Source organism: Chlamydotis macqueenii, chromosome 2 (assembly GCF_036417535.1).
Source record: "Chlamydotis macqueenii isolate bChlMac1 chromosome 2, bChlMac1.mat, whole genome shotgun sequence".
Taxonomy (NCBI): Eukaryota; Metazoa; Chordata; class Aves; order Otidiformes; family Otididae; genus Chlamydotis; species Chlamydotis macqueenii.
The window spans coordinates 8,469,725-8,491,821 of NC_141557.1; the positions used below are offsets into that span (position 1 = coordinate 8,469,725).

At 39.2% G+C, this 22,097-nt stretch overlaps 1 protein-coding gene across 8 annotated transcripts in view; it reads left to right on the forward strand.

Moving 5' to 3' along the window:
- Window positions 1–22,097, forward strand: part of RBM33 (RNA binding motif protein 33) — a 99,557-nt gene that overhangs the window by 66,476 nt on the left and 10,984 nt on the right. For 3 of the 8 annotated variants that reach the window (XM_086741842.1, XM_086741845.1, XM_086741846.1), the window contains exons 15-17: window positions 1,599–2,243; window positions 15,159–15,368; window positions 16,794–16,982. In XM_086741842.1, coding sequence (XP_086597968.1) covers window positions 1,599–2,243; window positions 15,159–15,368; window positions 16,794–16,982 — 1,044 coding nt within the window. Of the gene's footprint in view, window positions 1–1,598; window positions 2,244–6,710; window positions 6,869–14,807; window positions 14,832–15,158; window positions 15,369–16,793; window positions 16,983–17,095; window positions 17,164–22,097 lie in introns of those variants that run through there. The other 5 variants (XR_015257801.1, XR_015257802.1, XM_086741843.1 and 2 more) reach the window with 5 other exon arrangements.

Consider the following 22,097-nt stretch of genomic DNA (forward strand, 5'->3'; position numbering starts at 1 on the left):
AGGACAGTGTTAGTCCTCATCCTTGATCTGTAGCCTGTATTAAAAAAAAAACAACAAAAACACAAAACCCCCAATTTTTTAAAATCCAAGTTTGTTGAAATCTTATTTTAGCCATTGTTTATGCTGAACTGCTAGTGTGAAATGTGCAGCTAATTTTTAATAACTAGGAATAATCCCTATCAATATATGCTCAAGGAAGATGCAGTTACAGCTGAAGGAAATGATTGTTCAGTATTTGTGCATCTGCATTCTGTGAGTACAAATATCACTCTACGACTTTTATATCTGTGAACCAACTTTATGGCTGAATCTATTTTGCTTCCCCCACCTCTTGGGTTTGGGAGGATTCTGGGGCATACCAGGGGTAAAAACATCTGAATTTAAAAAAAAAAAAAAAAAGAAAAAAAAATGTTGCACATTTGGGTCGTGTATGTGCAAAAAATTGTGTTTATGTTGACAGGAGTTTGCACCCCATTGTTGTAAGGTAAATAACTGTTCCTCACAAATTCCCAGTTTTTGAGAAATATTTTGGCATTCTTCATGCTGTAATTTACCAATATGAAAAGTATTGTTATTTTGAAAGCCTGTTTTTGCCAGGGGTGGTTAATATGTCTTGACTAGAATATTGTGCTCATTACCATTCGTAAGCGGTAATGCTTCAAGTCTGTAGCTTAATATTTCAAATGGTTGAAAAGAAAAAAATAATATAATGGAGCAGTATGCTTTGTAATTTTGAAAAAATGTGTGTGATTGTATCACAAGAGCAATTTGATTTCTTTTCCAGGATGATGAGAATCTGCATTTCCTTGACTCTTGTCCATTTTTATACAGCTTTTTGTAAGAACGTTCTGCCAAAGTTGAAGAATCTTTAGAAAGGTTATTTGATGGTATAATACTTTCAGAAGCGCCCAGGGCTGGAATATTAAAGGCATTCTCTGTATACCATTAATATTCCAACACTGCATTTGGCAACATTTTGATTCTGAAGAGAGTGCACGAGTTCAAGGTCAGAGAGATTGACTTGTGCTGTTCATTATAACCAATTATTGTGTGACAAATGAGTTTGAGATCAGGCTGAAAATTCTGTGAGAAAAATCAATAGTTCTAATCAGGGCCTTTCAGGTCATTTACCACCCTACCTTTTGTTACTTTGTCAGAAGAGAGCAAGATAAAACCTGTGTGACACTGGATTGCCTCTGTATTGTTAGTTTCCATTTGAAACATATTTTGATATCTTGAATTATGTTAATAGTTTAATTGGTTTTAGAAACTTCTAAATGAATTCCAATTTGTAAAACTTTTTTTTTTGTATCTGAAAAGATTTCTTAACTAGTATTAATTTAAATTTTTTTTCCTTCTTTTTTCTGTCTAGAAAGTAGTATATTTAAGTGCTAAACCTCATTTGAGATGTTTGTCTGTAATGAATAGCAAATAAACCTTACCAGCAGATACACTCCACTTAGTCTGGTATGAGGAATAACTTAAGCTCTTCAGAGAGTTACAGCTTTCCAACATCTGAAACAGTAGTTTAATGTTGTTTTGATGAAGCTGGGCGTTTGTTGAGAATTTTGTAAATTCATTTGTATTTTCATTTATAGTATCCAGATGAAGATGAAGAGACTAGACTGTATCGTTTGAAGATAGAAGAGCAGAAGCGTCTAAGAGAAGAAATTCTGAAACAAAAAGAGTTGAGACGGCAGCAGCAGGCTGGTGCTAGAAAGAGAGAATTGCTTGAAAGACTTGCGCAGCAGCAGCAGCAGCAGCAGCAACCTCCCACGCAACAGTCCTACATGCAGCAGGAGGACGACGACTCCGAGTTCCCCACCAATGGCAGCCCTTACATACCCCACTCCGGCTTACAGACCAGGCAAAATGTGAAAAACAGACTCCTTGTTAAAAAGCAAGATATGGTAATTCCAAATATCCCGCCGAAACCCACAGATTTCCCACAGGCTGGGGCAAATATGCAGTATCAAGGACAGCAGATGAAGCCAGTGAAACAGCTGAGGCAGACTAGGACAGTGCCTCTGAGTCAGCCTCAGACGCCGCAAAAAGTATTACAGCCAAAACCTGCTGCAGCGTCGCTGCCCGCGACACAGACTGCTCGAGTGGCTTCGGTACAAGGAAGGCCCCAGGAGCTGAAACCTGCCGTGAAAAGGACTGTCATGCAGCGGACAAACAGTGGTAGTGGAGATGGGCCCCATGTCGGCAGCAAAGTCAGGGTGATTAAGTTGTCAGGAGGGGTAAGTTTCCAAGGCTCATCTGGTGTGTGTGTGTCATCATGGTTTGTTTTTGTGTGTTTCATTCTGTGTAATCCCAAAATAAAAAATAAGCTGAAGCTGATGAGGGAAGTAGCAAGTTTAGCAGACCTAGTAGTCCATATTTTATATTTTCAGAACTGTAAATTATTAGTAGCTATTCAGAAATTAATGTTTCCTGCAACTCTTTGCTGCCAGGCAGTTATCACTGAAATCACATTGAAATAATACTCCTTCCTTTTAAGTTTTAAGTCGTAACTTGAGTCTGAAAGACTCTTCAGCTGAGCTCCTTCTGCTTAAGGTTGATAGGTCTGATAACTGGTCAGAGAGGAGGATTTGGGTGGCTGTTTTTAAGCTTCTGTTAAAAAGCTAGGATCTGCTTATTTGGTAGTAGAAGCCACCTAATTTAGTTGTGTGCAGATGCTGATGTTAGTGCTATTTCTGTGCTCAAGGGAAGATTGTTTTTATTTTCTTGGGAAGCGTGTTGTGAAAATTTAACCAGTGTGTTGGAGGGGGATGTTTTCTGTTGGAGGCTGGTTTTAAAACATTACCGTTTCACTTCTGCATCTAAATGAGATTTCCTTATCTTTTGATGAGGGGTCTATTATCTGCAGAGTGTCCCTTGAGCACTGGTGTTGTGGAGGACTCACAATGCTGGTCTTGATGGCAGTGTGCATATTTAAGATCTGGGGCTTTGGTTAGAAAGTATCTCGAACAAATTTCTTCTGTCTTAATGAAAAGACAAGTTAATTTGTTAAGACTTTAAAGAAACTGAGATGAGGGGACATAGTGAGATCGTGTTGTCAGGGTGAAGTCTGTCCTTGGGTTTACGCTGAGGAGGAAAGGAGGATGTGGTGTGGTTTAATGCTGTGGTACATTGGAGGTGCTTTTTTGGAAGAATGCTTTTTAAGTTATTCGGACCACTAATTAGGGAAACTTGCAGACCTACTGTAATCAGTAATGAAGTGAACAGTGTGTTAACAGGGACTGAACAAGGCCTTGGAGGCTAGGCTTTACTCTGTGGAAATGGGGAGGAAGTCACAATGACAGTCTTAACTACTTTTTATGCTCACTTAAAATTGTGGACTGCATGATGACCATGTAGTCCTTCAAAATATGAACATAAAGGCCTTATTGACTGCATAAAGCTGACAGCAGCCTGACTTGGAGGACATCTAATTCCTCAGACGTTATAACTTAAGTACAGAAGAGTAAAATGCAAGAACCTGAAAGAAACTGATTCTGTTGGGCTAAAACTATTTCTATATAAATGTATCTGCAGGAATCCCAGTGGCCTGCAAGCGGTATGACAGGGTTGTTATTCATGAATAATTGAATAAAGCAGTCATGCACAACTTCTTTTATTATGTGGTGAAACAAAACAATGCCAGTCACCACTGTATACAGCTCTTCGTAACACATGGTTATCAGTGCCCACAGTAGCATTCACAATGAAATAGTTTTAATCATAATGCTCTATTTCCAAAACCATAAATGATTTGTTACAGATAAGTCTCATGATAAGCAGCAGGAATTAGCTTTATTAAATGCACACGTAACGCCTCTTTTGTTGTATACAGAAGCTTTCCTTCTTAACTTGCAGATAGTGAGGTTTTAGCAAGGTAAAGCAGGTTGCTTACATGTAGCCTTTGTTACTTTTTTCATATTGCCATGAAAATTTTAAGTTTACCTTGTAATTGTGAAAGAATAAAAGCAAGCATTGCAATTAACAGTTTAACAATGATCAAGATAGTTGATTTATTTTTTTAATCAGTTAGTGACAAGCTGAATCTATGACTGTTTCCGTGACCGCACAAAAAAAAAAGAAAAAAAAAAAAAATTGAGCAACAAGGAGGCCAATCTTGTCCATTTTGGCAGGATTTTAAAGAATTAAAAGCTACTCGGGCTCTGACTATTGTAAAGATCACAGATCATATTTATATTCCATTTCTAGTGCTTAGTCCTGCCAGATGTTTTATTTATTTTCACAACTTTTTGCCTCAACCCTAAGTACAAAGCAAAAGCTAAATCTCATTTTTCCTAGGCATTCTGCTTAGCATGTAATAGCGCTTCTTCTTAATTCCCTGCCTTTGGCCAAAGGGGTGGCTGGTATCTCTTACCTATATGCACTGACTTGATCCTGCAGTTAAGCAGCCCTGCGTTGCTCTCAGTCTCATCACTTGTACCCTTTTTTCTTTCTAGACCTCTTGTGCACAGGTGTGTTGAATACCCACGTACGGGTGAGATGGCTTGCGATTAGATACAGTGCACATTTGTTTTTGAAGCTCTCTTCTTTCGTGTTGGTAAAGACTTGGAAAGTCCCTTCTCTTTCAGCCTGCTAGCCTGGCACAGCACAATAGTAGAGCTGTCAGTTGAAGAAGCTGATTTAGGCCAGACCCATACTAACTCTGTCTAGAGAAATTGACCTAAACCAGGAGCTCGTAGCAAGGACTGTTCTAGATTTAGTAGGACCGTCTGTAGAACAGGATTAAATGGTGTTGCGTGGCTGGTGATGCTTTTGTTTTAACAGTTACGATGATGTACGTGGTGTATTGGTGAGATTTATGGTATACAAATGCTGTCAGAAGATAATAGTTTCTTCTCTGAGGGCAATATCTTTTCCAATCTAAGCTTTTAACTATTTTTGTTTGTATTGCTGGGCACTGCAGTACTACTGATGATATCTGACCTCCAAGTAGAAGTATCCCTTGTTACTTAAGGTAAAACGGCCTTTCATCTGTTTTCACAATATTCTCTCTTGAGAGGATTTTGCTTTTTGAATATTTTTGTGGAATTGTAAGAATTACTAATTAAGTTCCAATAAATATTTTGATTTGTCCACTTTATCTGATGTATAAGAGGCCTTAATTTAAGGCTTCTTATACTTAAAGAAAAGGGAGGTAGAAGATGATTCAGCATTTCCTGTATGTCAGACTAAGTGCATATCAAGGTGATGTATGTTTGGTACCATCATTACATTTTGTCTGTTGCTTTTTAAAACAAATTCCCTTTCCCCCCAGTACTGATATGCCCATCCCTTTCTAATACTCCTGTAATTTCTGCAGGAATGGCAGTACAGTGAATAGCTTTCAGTTTTAATTACTCTTTTAAGTGTTATGTTCCTGGAAAATGAGGCAACGCTTAGTTTTTAGCAGTTGAATTCTGGGGTTTGGATTCTTTTGGTTTTTTTTTTTCAGGGAGGCCCAAAGGTCTTTTGATGGTCTGGTCTGCTTTATGGTTTGTGTGGCACGTCTTCAGAGCCATCCTTTCCAGATACAGGAGTTCAGCACATTTGCTGAATATTGATGCCAGTGTATATTGCTAAGAAAGTGTCTGAGATTTCCTTGGCTTGGTGAGGAGCCTGAAGTCAATCCTAAAGATACATAGAAGAATGAACTCAGTGAGGTTGTAGAATGTTTGTTGAGAAGAAACACCCTAATAAGTCACTTAAAAACATGATCATAAAATTTTAGAAAATAGAGATGAAAGGACTCCAGAAATAATTCATTCTGTCTTGAAGAGGGAATGAATTTTTTAGCATTCCTGAGAGTTCGCAAACCCTTTTCTGAGATCTTATTATTGGAGATTTCTTTCACCTTGTATTCCAGTGCCTCACTTGTAGATTTAGGACAATTTTTGCAGTTACTAAACCACATTTTCTTGCCGCAGTTTTGAATCTATGACGAACTGTATTATGCTTTGAGAGATATGGGAAAAAATTTTGTACCCCTCTTCATGGCGTGCTCTGTCTTTAAAGATCTCTTAACTGTTTCTGAGCACTCATATCCTTCACTCCCTCTTGATGAGGTATGTTTTCTAATGCCTTGGCTGTTTGTGGTGGTCTCCTTTGGGCTCTCTGTGATCAGTCTGTTGGTAAATAGTTTCACTACCAACTGCAACTGAATTCCTTAAGTCAATGTATTAGAAGCTTCTTTAGTCCTGGTAGAACAGATATGTATCAGCTACAGCCTTAAAATATCTGAAGATCATTAAATATATGCTAAACATGTTTTTTTCATTTAGCTGGAAATTCTGTGGGAAATGGTAGTATCTTAAAATCTTTGTATCATTTAGTTGTCTTATACTGTTGTTGGGTGATTTCTCTCTAGCCAGAAAATGGCCTGCCATGCTCGGAGAGATGTGTGGCTGTCCCAAAGGCCTGAAAACGCTGATTCTTACGCTGCTCCAAGAACATACCAATCTTTCTCTGTGGAAAGCTGCACAATGAGCTTTTCTCATAAATACATATATATTAAAAAAAAATTTAAAATCTCAGTATTCCCTGTTGGATTAGAAGCAGTGTCTTATTGCTGATCATAGTTCCTGAAAACATGAGATGATGCTTCATCTGAAAAGCTTGAAGAAAGATTTGACAAGTTCTTTTTTTCTTTTTTTCTTTTTTTCTTTTTTTTTCTTTTTCTTTTCTTTTTTTTTTTTTTTTTTTTTGAAAAGCCTGTCACAAAAAAATGTCCTCGGATTGTAAAAAGAAAAACAGAATTGGAATGGAAGATAGACAACTTTATTCATATTTAAAGTAACTGAGAAGTGTAAGACATGAATATGGAGTTCTAAATATGGAAAAAGATACTGATTGAGATGTATCTTGTTTGGTAATGTAATCCTATCAAACAGCTTTGCTTAATGTTTGTACTTGTTTCTGCTTGCATGTGTATGTTCAAGTGTAATTAAAATATTTGACTTGAAAGCTCTATAGCGCCTTTCATCTAAATATGTCAGGAATTAAACACTAAGATTTTTGACATGTGCATGACAGGTTCTTGAGGGAGCCCTTCACCCAGCTCTGCAGTGCTACCAGCTGCGAGAAACAACACAGGAACTCTTGCTGCATACCATACTATTACCTTTTAAGAAACAGAATGGCATTGCAGTTTATTCCTGTCCCACTGTTTGACGGAGGTGTGGATAAATGTCTGCATTCCGTTGGCAGCAGACTGAAGGAGCTGCAGAAACTGTGGTATCTGAATCCCCAGATACCATGTTTGTCACTTAGAGAATGTCACAATGGGCAAGACCTTTGAAGCAGTACTAATGTAAATGCTGTTGAAAAAGGACTGTGGCTGCCACAACCTGCAAGATTTCAATCTGGAAATATTTCAGAAATGGATATGAATTTCTTAAGTCCACCTGAGGAAAAAAATAAAGGAAAAGGGGAAAAAAAAAGACAGGGAAGTCGAGGACACTTAGCAACTAGAGGGACTTCAGGTGATGACCAAACCAGATGCAGATAGTACTTTTTATGGGTTTGTAATAAAATCCTTGGAAGGGGGAAGATATATCTACCTAAATTGAATTTAACTTTGCTGTGGAGAACTTGAAACTAAAGTGCAATAAAGTATTTCCTGTTGTAGACCTGCAGAACAAGTTTCTCCTTTTCCTCAGGAGACTTTTAAATTGTATGTTGAAGAACGCTGCTTCCTCCTGAACACCCTGAAAGCAAGGTGTTTGATATTGCTTGTTGCTCTTGTTAAGTCTCTAAGGAGGGTTTTTTCTGCCATCGGAAGTGTTACAGTGCAAAATTCATATTGATACGATGTTGGTGTTGGAGTGTCAGTTTTCTGATGGGAAATAACTAGAGGCAGTTGTAACATTGTTAAAGTACATTACAAAGACACAGAGCTAGCTTTCAAATGAAAATTAGTTGAATGCAGTCTCTGAACTTTGAAGGGAAAACATGCAGATTTGTCCAATTTAAATGTAATATTTCAAGAAGTCACAGATGCCTTTGTTAAATGGTATTTGACCACCTGGAATATCCCTCTAGTGCAGAGGTGACTGGGTCAGGAGGATCCTGACGCTGTAAATGGTTGTTCAGGGAGATAATGTGGGTTGTCCATGTCAAGACTGTACACGGAGCTTAGGGCAAGATGCCAGAGGGGTTTGGCTTCCCAGTTTTAAGCTTCAAGGCACATGAGTGTTCTGGTTTTGTTAGTGAGGGGGGGCCTAAGGTGGTAGCTTCTGTAGGAAACTGCTAGAAGTCGCTCCCCTTTGTTTAGTGGACTCGGCCGTGCCTAGGGCGGACCCGCTGCTGGCCAAGGCCGAGCCAATTGGTAGCAGAATGTCCCGTGATAATGCCTCTGCAATAACATATTTAAGAAGGGGAAAACAGGAAAAAAAAAAAGGAGAGAAGGTGTGAAGCAGCTGAGCCGGGGGCAGAGAGTGGGAGGCACAGGCCTCATGGGCCTTGCAGGCCTCACCCTCTGGCCTCCTGCCGGGCAGCCGACTGGGCCCAACTCGGCCTGGCCTGGCTGCAAGAAGTGGAGAGGAGTTGAGAAGTGAATGAGATGTAAAAACTAGACATGAGCGACAAGGGAAGCTCCAGTTGTACTGGTTTCCCATATCCTGTACTGGCCTTCTGTGCCATAGCTGGTGTCTGGCTGGGAAGTGCTCCTCCTGCAGCTTTGGGCCATCAGGTGTTTTAAATCACTGATGTTTTCCAACAGGAGCCTTTTATCTTGGTCATTTTTTTGTGTTTCCAGATATCACTAAAATTCTAGGTGCAAAAACTTGTCCCAGAGACTCACAACTGAAAAGGGAACCAGGAAGCTTTGCCTGAAAACATGTTCATTGACAGCTTCATTATGTGTTTTTCAGACAGAAACATAAAAATGAAGGTTCTTCTGATAGTAATATAAGTTCCCAGTCCAGAACCTTGATTTTGCTGTAGCTTTGACGCATAAATTATATTTTTTTCATAATTAACTGGTAGATAATTGTACTAGAAAAACACGTAGTTGTGATTTGGCATTGATATTGCTTGTCATTCTTGTTTCATCAACTGTGTTTCTGGCACTCCCAGTGAAACTTCAGTGTAGCACAGCTATGGCTGGGATTCTCTAGCATCTCTTTGGCCAGTCCTTCTCCATGCCTTAGTTCACTCAGGCAGATGAGGAGATATTTAAGGTAAGAATTTTGTTAGTACATGGGATTAAATGGAATTAGCTGCCTTTTTTTTTTTTTTTTTTTTTTCCCCCACAAGACATTTTATTCTGCTGTTGTGACTTTTCATACACCGTTAGGCACAGAAGAGAAGATAGTCATCACATCATGGCTCACTGAAACAGCTTAACAGTGTCTTTTTATTATGGGAAGGGAATGGTTTCTGCATTTTATTTATTTATTGCTTAGTCTGGGTGCGCTTGTTTGAGGTAAGTTTGCCCCATGCAAAACTTCTGGGCTGGGAAAAATAATTCATATTTCACTGGCCAGCACCAGGATGTCCTTTTTTTTTTTGTGAACAGGGATTGCTTTGGTTGTTCTACCACTTCTGGAGCTTATTTCTGTGTGTACTCTGAGTCAGAACCATACAATTTGTATGCCTTAAACTATTGTTAATAATGAGTTGTCTGTTAATCAGGTAGGGGTGTCTAGCCTGGTTAGAGAGCAGGAGTTTAAGTACTGCTATTATTGAATTTTAAAAAAAGACCTTAAAAGCCCCTTAAAAAAAATCTCCAGATGTTTCTCATTGGTATTTGACAGATTGAAAACAGATCTTCAGCTGTTCAGAAACAGTGCTTGGTCATGTCACTTGGTTGTGAGGTATTTGGCGAGTGATTAGGCTTCCTATTCCCAGGTCTCCAGTCTGTCAACTGGCCCTATCAAAGTGGTAAAGCATTTGGAGCACCAGTCAAAGAAAAATACCCAAAGAGGTGGTGGATGCCCCATCCCTGGAAACATTCAAGGCCAGGTTGGATGAGGCTCTGAGCAACCTGATCTGTTTGGAGATGTCCCTGCTCCTTGCAGGGGCTTGGACTGGATGACCTTTAAAGGTCCCTTCCAACCCAAGCTACTCTATGATTCTATTAGGACTTTGCCTTTAATATGGGTTTCTGATAATTGTAGTGAGAAAATACTTGTATATATTAGATTATAGGCTTTTTTGCTCAACATGGGTTTTGCTTTACTGGCTTTTTTTTTTCTCTTTTTTTACATGGAGGTCACAGTTGTCTGTGTAGGTGTCTGTCTTTCTTACTATAGTCAGTCACAGTAACAGTAAAATACAAGTGTACATATGAAAATCTATATAACTGATGAATAGTAATTTCTCTTGTCCTTTAAATGAAGATGAATTTAGTAACCTAAAGGATGGGGATTTTTCCCGTCTTAACTACTGTGATACTGTAGAGGTACTCATTTCATTTCTAGAAATATTGACTTAATCTGGTAACAGATGAGGGCTTTCTCCTTTCTTTAAAGGAAATCAATTATAAGACACTTTTGGATTGAGATTTCCCTGCAAGATTTAAGCCTTCACCATGCTACGGAGAATTTGAGTTATAGTGAATCCAAGAAAAGATAAAAACATTTTGCTTCTCTGCGTTATTTTTACACAAATCAACCAGAGTTTATTTCCTTTAAGTGCTTTATCCGGCATGCACATCCCTTTCCTATTGGGTGATTTTGTATTAGCTTTATAAAGATTACGTGGATAGACACAGCATTGTCGTCGTTAATAGAAACCTATGCAGTGAGGTCTATGGGCTGCAAGATCACTAACAGTGCCAATGACAGTGAAGTATGGCCTTATCGAAAGGAGAATTCATAAGAGGCTGCCCTGGGACACTGCACCACTGTCCTTCTGTGTATCCTGACAATGTTATCTGTCCTCTCAGTACGGAGTATCAAATGTCTGTCACGAGTACAGAAATTAATTTAATGTCACCTGAAGACATGCAATTAATCTTTTAGAGGTTTTCATAATACCTTTACAGAAAGAGTTGCCAGTTTGGCGGATTTGGATTTTGGGGTTTAGCAGAAGATAAGGAAAATTAATTTTTCATCAGGGTTAATACAAGCTAGCAGGGCCACAAAGGCTGAGAAAAATGGTTTGGGAATTTGTCAAGTGTTGTCACTCTAGAATAATGCTGCTTAACGTCTGATAGGTGTAATCAAGAGTTGAGATTTCTATAGAGGGGGATTAATCAATTTGCTCACTACAGAATGCAGGTTGGTGATACCATTCCTTCATGGGGTTTAAGAATGAAAATAAGATTTGATCTGTCAAATTGCAAGCAGCTCTGACAGTATCAATAGGCATTTTTGTCAGTACATTTTAAAGCATTTGTTATAAATAAATTTGTCCTGCTAATGTTGGTGGCAAATAAACTTCATCTTCATTGTAAAACTGTCATAATGATTATGATAGAGAGCTTCAGCTTGCTAAATTCAAGCAGACTCTCACAAAATTCTGTTTTTAGAATTTGTGATCTCATTTGACAGAATGGTCTTCATGTCTCTCAAAACACAACGCTGTATATGTATAGTGAAAGAGTCTCACTCTTGAAAAAGAGCCTCGATAAGTATCAGGGAATCAATTCTAAAATTCATGGCCATTGAATGGCATAATGTCCCTTTTTTTTTTTTTTTTGTTAGTCCAGTTTCAGATCAAACTGAAGACTCTTTCGTGGTAGAAGTTTAAAAAATGTTGACCATGTAGATTAAATACTTTTGCTTCAATCTTTTGAATTTTGTTTAATTACACAGAGTATTTGAAATTAACTGACGATCTTGCACTACTTGAAATTTGAAAGATAATTTTTATACTTTCCCCTGAACAGAACTCCTACCACTTAAAAAAAAAAAAAAAAGGCATTTTCATTACTCCAGAATTTACCAAATAATGATGAAGTTTCATTTAAGAGAACTCTTTCCTGGCTATGTGTTAAGAAGGTGGACCTTTTATAAAACTTGAAGGTCAGAATAGTTTATAATATAGAAATTAAGCAGTAGGCAATAACAGTAAAACACTTTTTATTGGTTTGCAGATAAAAAATTGAAATTCACTCTTCTGCAGAGGACTTTAGAGGAAATTCGCGGTATAGAATCAGAGCTTATATCAGTCAATCTAAGGTCTCTGTGGTGTACTTAGAAGTATTCTACCTGATTTCAGCACTTTTTGTGTCAAATTGTATGAGGCAGGCCATGATGATGAATAGATGCATCTCTGAAAAATTGTGTTGCTCTGTACATCCCAAATTGCTATAGAAAAACTCAGATAAAAATGTGTTTTGGCAAGAGAAGACTCAAAATTTTAGTACCTCCTTCTGTTACTACACATTTAAATTTGGTGAGGGAAGTAATGTAAGCTCATTTAAAAATTGCAACACAGAAATTGTCTTTAGGAAAAGTAAAAGTTAATCTCAAACGAGCTAGAGCTGAGATGTTGTAAGTAGAAGAGATGGTAGCAATTTAGCTTCTATGATTTAGATGTGATTTTGGGTAGCTTCAGTTCACTTACCTGCTTGCCTGTAGCTTTGCTGTGTGTTTTGATTTACCTTCTGGGTGCCAGCTTATTGTATACCTCATGAGTGAAAACCAACAGTCAACATGTGTACAGTCATCTTTACAATCACGTATCTTTTCTCCAAGATGTTAATGTTCTCATATGATTGTGACCTGTGAGTAATGTTCTGAGGTTTCATAGCTTTAAGTCCAGATGTTAGAAGTTCTTGATGGGTGTTTAGGTTGACTTCCTTCTTCATTGGCGTGCCTGAAGAAGCTGCTCATTGTCTTGCATAGAAGTAGTTTAAAGGGTGGTGTTGGTGGTGAGTCTAATTTGCACCTGAAGACTACCACAGAAATTGTTCATTTTGGTTCAGACAGTGCTTCTCCTTGCGCTGTCTTGTCTTCAAGCAGTGAAAAAGCAATTGGTGCTAAAATTTATCTGAGCCTGTGTCTTGGTTGTTAGGCACATAGTGACCTAGGAGTCACACTTGGTTTTTATTTTCTGAAAAAAAACACCAGATTTTGTCTTCAGCTGAAGCCAGGGCTATCTGTAGTCCTTGAGCACCAAGTAGCTCACTCACAGACCTCTCTTGAGAAGTGCTGCAGGTTCATCTCTGCTTCCCCTCTTCAAGTCATCTCAAACAGCAGGAGATGTTAAGAGCGATATTAAAAAGAGGTTTGATCCAGTTGCCCTTTCTTCCTTCTTGTTGCAGGAACAAGCAGACCTTGCTCCATCTGCTTTTTTTACACTGTGGACTCTCTTTATTGTTTTGCGTAAATTTTTTATTTCTGAAATGTATTGATTCGTTAAAAAGTCTAGAGATGTTTCTACCTTTTCAGACTTTTGCAGGAGCATCGTGCTAGCAGTGAAACTCAAAGGTGCCATTTGAGGCCCTAGCAGGGAACAAACCCCATCAGATTTTTCATCGGTGTGAACTGGTGTGTGTTGTGACTCACTTGTAGTTGTATGATTAGTTTATACAGTTTTATTTGGTGATAATTTGACTTGGTAGTTAAATATTGGGTGGTTGTTGGCCATCCTAGCCTCTTATGAGAAATGATCATTTGCTTTTGAAGTTTCAGTAATGAGCATGTTTGATGTGTTTTGTACCTGAGGGCTAAAGTGTCAAATGCTCTTCCGATGTGCTGGGATCACTTTTTTGCTTGGAAAGAGATGGTTTGGCTTTGACCACAGGCAGTTAGCTGAGATTAGGTTTTAACTCACGATTCTCGAGTTTAAATTAGGGATGTGAATTCTGCGCTAGTGAACTTGCACACATGAGACTATCCTAGATAACCCCTGTGCCAGACTATTTATCTTCAAATGATAGCGAAGAGACTTGGTAACCAGTCCTCAGTAAGTGTTTCTTTTGCTTTTCTGTAATCCCAGTAGAGATGTAATGATTTATACTCTCAATCAAAATAATCTCACTCTTAGACTGTGAACTTGTTCCTTCTGCAGCCTTGTATTTTGTCTCCTTATCCACAAGAAACATGAAGCCCTGTGGTTCATGACATGTTACAAATGCAAATGGAGTTTTGATTTGTGAATATGTAGGGAAAGGGGGGGGAATATGTAAATAAGGATGCTTTCACAATTATTATTTTTTTCTTCAGACATGCCTTCTATTTGAGAGCTTTTACAGGTTTACCTGAGGTGAGTTAGGGACTTTAACGAAGCCTTCTGTGTGCAGATGTGATGTTTGCAAGCACTTCAGTTACAAAATTGGAGTCTAGTTAAGGTATAGATGCTGCTGTTGAAACTGTGCAGCACTTCATAGATGCAGAAATACCTGATTTTCTGTTGGGCTCTGCTGACACTTGCTGCATGGGATGTTTTTCAGGGGCTGAGCTGATCTGGATAGCAGGACACAAAGTCAAGAATCACCTTTCTGTTTGTAGAAGCTGCTTAACTGTTTGGGTAGAGGCAGTGGAAGGGAGTAATTTCTCTCTTAGTGCTTTCAGCTGATGCTTTAACTGTGCTTGATTGCACCGAGTGATGTAGTGGAAGGAGCTAAATTGGATGAGAGAGGGACTGAGATGATGTTTCATTGTGCTTATGGTTATAAATATGTGTCATAGGAGCTTTATCAAACAAACAATCCTTGGGAAAGAACTGTTCCAAGTACCGACAGTGTTTGAGGGAGAAGGCTGCTTAAAAAGCTGCTGGTATAGAAGGTGGCAAAATAAATATGAACTTCAAAATAAATACTAGTTCATAACTAAAGAGAGGTAGAGTTTTCAAGGTGAGCAGAGTATTTGCCTGGTTCTTCCAGCCGTCACAGTTCTTTGCTCCTCTTTCTGCAGTGTGTGTATCTATCTTGAGGAAAGGAAAAAAAAAAAAGGAAGAATTATTTGGAAAGAGAAATGAAGACACCTTGCTTCTTTGTATATGAAAAGACATTCCTGAACATTGTAATTATAATAAAGTCTGAATGAAGTAAACTGGACATCAGATACCATGGTTTTATTTTAGACTAAAGCCTAATTTCCAGGCTGAGCCCTTGCACACACCTGCCACAGCCGCCGATTTGTGTTAGCAGTCAAACCGCCGGGTGTTCTCTGTGCACTGAGCAAGCTGGACGTGGCAGGAGGTTGCTCAGGGCGAGAGTTTGCAGTGCCTGGACATTGAGCCGCCTGTTGTGTTGTTGATTTCAGCAGGGGGGAGAGGATGCTGGCTTTTTTCACCCAGAAGGCCAGCCCCAGCGGCCTCAACAGTCCCCGGAGCCGAAACAGCCGCCAGTGCGGAAGGTCACATTGACAAAGGGAATGCAGCAGCAGCAGCACCAACAGCAGCAGCAGGCACAGATCCATTCACCACCTCCTCAAGGAGTCAAAAACATCCAGGGAATCCATCAACCTAAAAAGGTGATTTTTTTTTTTTTTTTTTTTTTTTTTAGATCCATATTGCTGCTAGAAGTCTTACTCTCTAGCTGGGTAGCTCTATTAATAACTAGCATTCTGTTTGTCAATCGCTAGTGCAGGGCTGCGTGACCCAGGAGATGCATAATTGCATATAAAGTTTTTAATCTAAAGAGGCCTGTTTGTACCCAGCACAGACTGGAAATGCCTGGAGGTTGTTTCATCTGCTGACTTTCTGGCCAGCACAGTACTCCCTGGGGGAAAAGCGTGCACCCCAAGATAGCTACTGTAGGAGATGGTACCCAATGTGCTTTCTGTCTTTAAAACCAAGAGTTTTTCTGAAGTTGTGCTTAAGCTTTTATTCCAGCTGTTTCCTGCACGTGTTAGGAGTGCACAGTGACTGTTTCAGTATGCTCTTTGGTCAATCCTCAAAGTTAGTATCATTCAAAACAGTTGGTGATCTTGTAACTTGATTTTTGCACTGATCTTACCCTGGAGGAGGCAGGGAGAGGATTCAGGTGGCAGTCTTCTGCATGTCTTCTCTGTGTTTGCAAACAGGCATGATCCCTGAAAATAGCTGGTGTTTTGACTTTTCAGTTATTTCTTGGTTTTGAACGGTTGGCCATAATCTTCCTGCTTCATATAAGGATAAAGATTCCTTGCTGATGCAGAAAGATGTGAAAAGTTGTTACCCTCCATAGGTTTTTCAAGTAGGAATTGAGAAACTATGTTGAGTGTTAACTCAATGTTAAGTGTTAACTCTGTTTAATGTTTGTTACTCTGTTTCATTGTTATTTTTCCTCTCTCCAACTGTTCAACCTTTAGTTGAACCTTTAGTGGTGCCAGATTCTACAGGATTTGTGGAAAGGGAACTTTGAAAAAGTTGTTTTAAAGTTATTTACTATATATGAGTACCCTGTCCTGATAACAGACCAAGAGTTGGTAGCAATAGAGACTGGATGTCCTTTGAAGCAGTTTGCTGATCTTGTAGCTACATTAAATTCACCTGTAGGTTGAGAAGATAAAAATGGGAAGAGATCACTGGTTGGTATTTTTGGCCAGATTCAAAATATGGGAGCTGAACAGATGCTGCTAATGTGAGCAGTGTTGAAAACTAGGTTATATATTTTGGTCTGAGACCCTCCACTGCTTGGTTGGTCTGTGCTAAAGCTGAGGCTTTTAGCCTCAATGCAGTATATGTAACTCAACGTACAACTAGCTGTCCTTCTAAAACAGATTTGTATAAGCAGTGGATGAATATGTTAATGAGTGGCCTTTCAAATCAGCAAACAGCAACAAGCTGGTTTAAATCAATGCGTACTTTAATCAAATCTTTAAGTAAATCGCCAACTTTTTATATTGTTTGTCAGATGCAGTGAGCAGAAGCAGTAGGTAAGTAAATCAGAATACCGTTACTTTTGTTGTTGGCAGGTCATTATGCATGGCAGAGGCAGAGGAGTAGCAGGCCAGATGGGCCGAGGACGCTTGATGCCAAATAAACAGAACCTGCGAGTGGTGGAGTGCAAACCTCAGCCCTGTATTGTGTCAGTTGAAGGGCTTTCTTCATCAACTACTGATGTCCAACTGAAAAACCTGCTGATGTCAGTGGGACCCATTCAGGTAGGTCAACCTCGGTTTATCATTTTTGTGCCAAAAGGCTTTCATTCCAGAAAGCTCAATTAATTCCCTGACACTAAATACAATGTGTGTTTATTGGTATTTTATGTTTGAAGGCACCCCCACCCACACATGCTACACCTGGTAGCAAAGACAAGCACGTGATGATACTGCGGCACGGGAGGTGTGGTAGGATTTTGCTAATCAACACATTCCTGCTGCAAGAGAGTCTCCTTCATTTTGGAGTTCTTGTACTATCTGTGTTATTTTCTTAGATGATATGAGCATGTCCATTCTGTGAGCTTGTTAAAGCCAAACAATCATATCAAAGCCAATGTATTTTTGGTTACCTTTTCTTTTCTTGATGACTTGCACCTACCGTCTTTTTTTGACATTTACCCATTCCTGTCATTGCAGTCCTAGGGTAAGAGTGCTTATTGACCACTACCCAGTGGAGATTTTGTACCACGTAGCTCCATCTACTTTTTCAGATGAAAACACAGGCTCTTTTGAAGGATTTTCTTTATCTTTTATTTTTTCAGAAGGTTCTCTTCTGGAGGGGCCTGTGAGCAAGGTTGTAACACACACACACACACACACACATATATTGTGAAGCTTCTGTTTGTAAACTCCCTTCTGGAACTGATACATCAGTTAAACTGACTTTAGGAAAACAGGAGGTTTTCAAAGCACTGAAGGATTTAGGAGGCCCTGTCTGACTCGTCGTTAGTACATTTTGAAAGTATTAGTCAATGAATAATGGAACATACACATGAGAATTTTTTTTCCGTGGATTTTTCAGTTTTGGGTCCTCCTTTTGACAGGACAAACGCTTTCAGACAAATGCAATGCATGAATTGGAGTTATTCTGTGAGACTTCTTTATGAGTGGGATCATCTCTCTGTTGCAGAACACACTGCTCTCATAAAGATGTACACTCTGCCTCACTTCTTCCCAATATAGTAAACAGAATCATGCTGAATTATTTATGTCATCAATTCAAAGAGGTTTAATTTGTTTGTGAAAGCAAAAATACTCTCACAAAATACTTTGTCCCTTCATGTTCTGTAGTACTCTAGGAAATTATTCATACAGTTCCAAAGCACATTTATTCAGTGTATACTTCACTTCCATGAGAGTATCAGAAGGAGATGAATAGAAACCCTGCTAGGAAATACTCACAGCTGACAGAAGTTACTGAGAATGTGCTAAAAAAATTATTCAGTGTTTGCTGTTTCATAGCAGACTCCAGACGCTGGTCTTTCAATTCAGTGTCACAGACCAATTTAGAAGGATGTGCTTATAGGAAAAAAAAATTGATAACTTAAGTTTCCAGTGGGATTTGATACATCCCTGTGCCCTACAGAAGTTGTGTTCTTGCAGCAGCATCAGCTGTGCCTTTGGAAATTGTGATTTCTAAATAAACTTCTGTTTTCACCTTATCAGAGATCTAGAAGTATCACTTGAAAGAGATGCTAACAATGCAGAAGGCTTTTCTTCTAATTCTGCATTTGAATTTCAAGTCTGACTTCTAGAAGGCTAAAAATTTCCTGGCTTGTTTGAGAATGAGTGATGTTTCCCAAGTGTGGATAGTGAGATATGCAGTATTTAGCTCTTTTTGGTTTTTCTTTCACGGTACCATGATTTACCACAGAAGTGTTAATGCATCAGGTGAGGAAGAGGCAGCAGTAATTCTAAGTACCTTGTAAGGCAAGAACTGAAAACAAAATGTTTGAAAATGCATTGTCCCTGTTCACAGTAATCACTGTTGCCTTCTGTGAATCGATTTTGCTGCAGTCAAGACATGGGAATGGCCACACTGGGGCTCCTTCATAGCTCCCAGAGAAGAAGACATACTTCCCAGTGATCTCTTTGCACTTTTAGAAAAAGACTAGATCATGACCACTTGTCCCACCTAGTGCAGGAATTCTGCTTAATCTGCACCTTCTGTGCTAGTGCATCTGTAGAGCAATTGGTCCTGTACCAGCACCTATTTTCAAACACGTAGTTTAGCTCCTGACTTTGTTGCAGTGTGCTTATCCTGCATGTGTTTTCTTAGGAGGAGAATCTTCCCTGACATAACATAGTGTTTTAACATATTTACAGAAAAGAAAAAATCTATAATTTATCATTGAAGAGGAAGAGATTACTTTGTTTTTCTGGGTACAAAAGCGTTGGATTTTTATTTTTATCTTTTTCATGTCAGTATCATTATTGAGGTACAAGAACCTTGCACAAATCTGGAGAAGGGAAGTTGAAAACTTCCTTCGATTTGATGATGTTCAATGCTCCTAGCTTTGCCGTCAGCTGACATTGAGGTGGCGGTTCTGTGAGTCAGGGTTTGGGAATAGCTGGGCATACGTAAGGGAAGACGAAGGAGACTTGTACAGTGGAAGCTGGAAATTCACAATTTTTTCCCTTCCATACCTAGAAATGGGGAAAATTCTATTTTCCCATATATGAGCTTTGAAATACCCTCTATTGCCTAATCACTGAAAACTTTAATTCTCATCCTTGCTTCATTAAAACTGCTCTGTTATTAACATAGGAGAAAAAAAATACCATTAAGATTCTCAAGATACTGAGTAGAAGAAAATCTTTGGGGCTTCAGGAACAGCCCATTAGTTATAGCTGCATTTTACAGCTCAAACAGGATTAAATTAGCAGGAGAAGTACTTCCTTTCAACATATGGTTTGCTGTCAGACTCTTTCTAGAGGGGATAAGCTTTCAGATACGAATAATGTACTTGCAGTAAAACCTGAGTGCTGAATCTAAAACAATAATGTACTATAAATAAAATTATGCATTCCAAAGTGTTGGAAAGTACAGAAGATTTCTGAGCACACCACCAAAGTAGAGCCTTCTGGGGACTGTGCTGGAGCAGTGACGTTCAGGACACATCCATCCAGAACTGCTTGCAAAAGTAGATTACTAACAAGTTGGAAGGGTCAGGAAAAACTCTGCACTCTTTTTGTGCTCCTGGATCTGGGTTTAATGTCTATACTGTCTAAAGAGGCTAGTTATTAGTAGTTACTAATGTTTTTTTTTTATTTGGTAGTAGATAGAGGGGACCATTTGCTAGATCTTTATTTTGAATACTGAGTGATTGTTCCATGGAAGTATTCCCTAATCATCTTTAATCATACTGTCTTATATCAAATGTTTGCAAACGTAAACGATCGGTGCAAAATCTCACTATTGTGAAGGTTTAAGATCATAAATTCTAATGTTAAAAAAAAAGGAAAAATACTCTAAGATTTCTACTGGTTTGTATCAGAGGTGATGAGGATGTTGCAACTGTAGTTGTACTTGGAGCAGTTTTACAAATACAAGTTTTACTCTGATAATGTAGTAATTTCTGGTCTCAGAAGGGAAAAACAATTGCTGTATTGATGTGCTTCTCTTCGCTTTCTTAGAGTGAGGGTGCTACCTAGTGCTCAGTTAGGGTAAAGGCAGCTGTCTCCACTGACACTGCATTCAAAATCAATCAATTTGGTTTAAAGGTTGATCGGTGGAGATGGCAAGCGCACGTGGATGAGCGTGCCCAGAACATGAGTGCTCTTGCAGGGTCAGCAGGGCAGTCCTCCATGTGACACTGCACACAAGGTGCGTGGGGCTGGCGTGGTGACCTGTGTGGTCTTCCTTGCCTATAAAAACATTTTCAGCTGGTATAGAAGCTGTGGGAGAAGACATGGGCAGTCCTGCTCCATCCTTGGGGCTGGGGGAAGAGAAGAGGGGCTCTGTAATGACCCTGTCCAGTTCAGCTCTGCTGTAGAGCAGTACGTGACGTGGAGATGCTCATCTCAATGTCAAAAGATCCTTTCTTCTCATCTCATCTTGCATACGGAGATAGAAAGTTGAGCACTTTTAAAGGCAGATACTAGGAAGTCAAAGGTGACAGAGAAGCAGGAAGGAGAGGGACAGGAGGTTGAAGAGATCAGTTGCAACAGCTGAGAATAAAATAAATATATTATGTCCCAGCCTCTGTGCCTGTGGGTAGTGGCTAGGAAGTGCCCCAGGAAAGATGTTTCAGGACGCTGTGAGGACAACAAAAATGCATTTGCATTTGTTGATGGGAGGTAAGAATAAATAGAATCTGATCTTTCTTTTTAGCACATGCCTGCCGTGCTGCTGTTCGACTTGTTGCAGAGCAGGTTGGATCACGCAGATCATGTTGGTTATGAAATTTTACACTTTCTCTTTACATAGACCCTTTTTTTTAGCAGCTGTATGGACTGCCCCTCCTGGTCCCAAACTTACTGATGAACTGAATGTGCAGTCTATTAGGTAGTACATTTACTTCAGGGAAAGAAATCGAGTAAAGGAGGAAACTTTTTTTCCCCACGTGTCTCCTGTAACTGAAGTGAGTGCTTGCTCTGGTCTCAGTCCTGCCAGCTTGATTGCCATCTCCCAGAGCTGTTACCTCCTTTTTAACATCTTCCTCTTTGTGTAACCTCTGAGAGTTCTGGAGTCTAAGATGTTTGCTTTCCGCAAGACATCTCTTGCTTTCTCCTCATGGATATCTGGCTGCTTATCTCAAGGCTCTTTGTTTTACAGTGAAGCTTAGCTAGAGATCGTTCTGCTGCTATTGTCATACAGGCTATTTAAATATTATTTTCACTAACATTTTGGAAGTGTAAATTTAATTACAGAGTGTGTGTAAAGGAGAAATTTGAGGGCGGTGTAGGTCTGCAGGCTTAGAGAAATGTCTGCAGAGTGAATGGTCCTTATATGATACTCCTGCTTTAGTCATTGGTAATAGTTCAGTTGCAGAAAAAGCCAGAATTTCTGATTTTTTTTTTTTTTAAATTGTTGAATTAGATAGTATGTTTTAAGACAGCTGAAAGCAAACTCTCAATCAAAAGCATGAGTGATCATGAAATGCTGGATGGTTGTTGCATTTTCCATTCAGCACAAGATCTGCATCTTCCCATTGCAGGGCCAAAGGAAGCAGAAAAAGGAGATACTCGAGATCAGTATGAGCTCTGTGCTGCCTAAGTCCTTTCCGTGTAAAATACTCCTCCTTAGCCTAAAACAGTTTTTTTATTTTTAATGCTGGGAGTATGTCAGAATGCAATCTCCCTTCTCCAGAATCAAACGGGAAGATGCCCAGAATA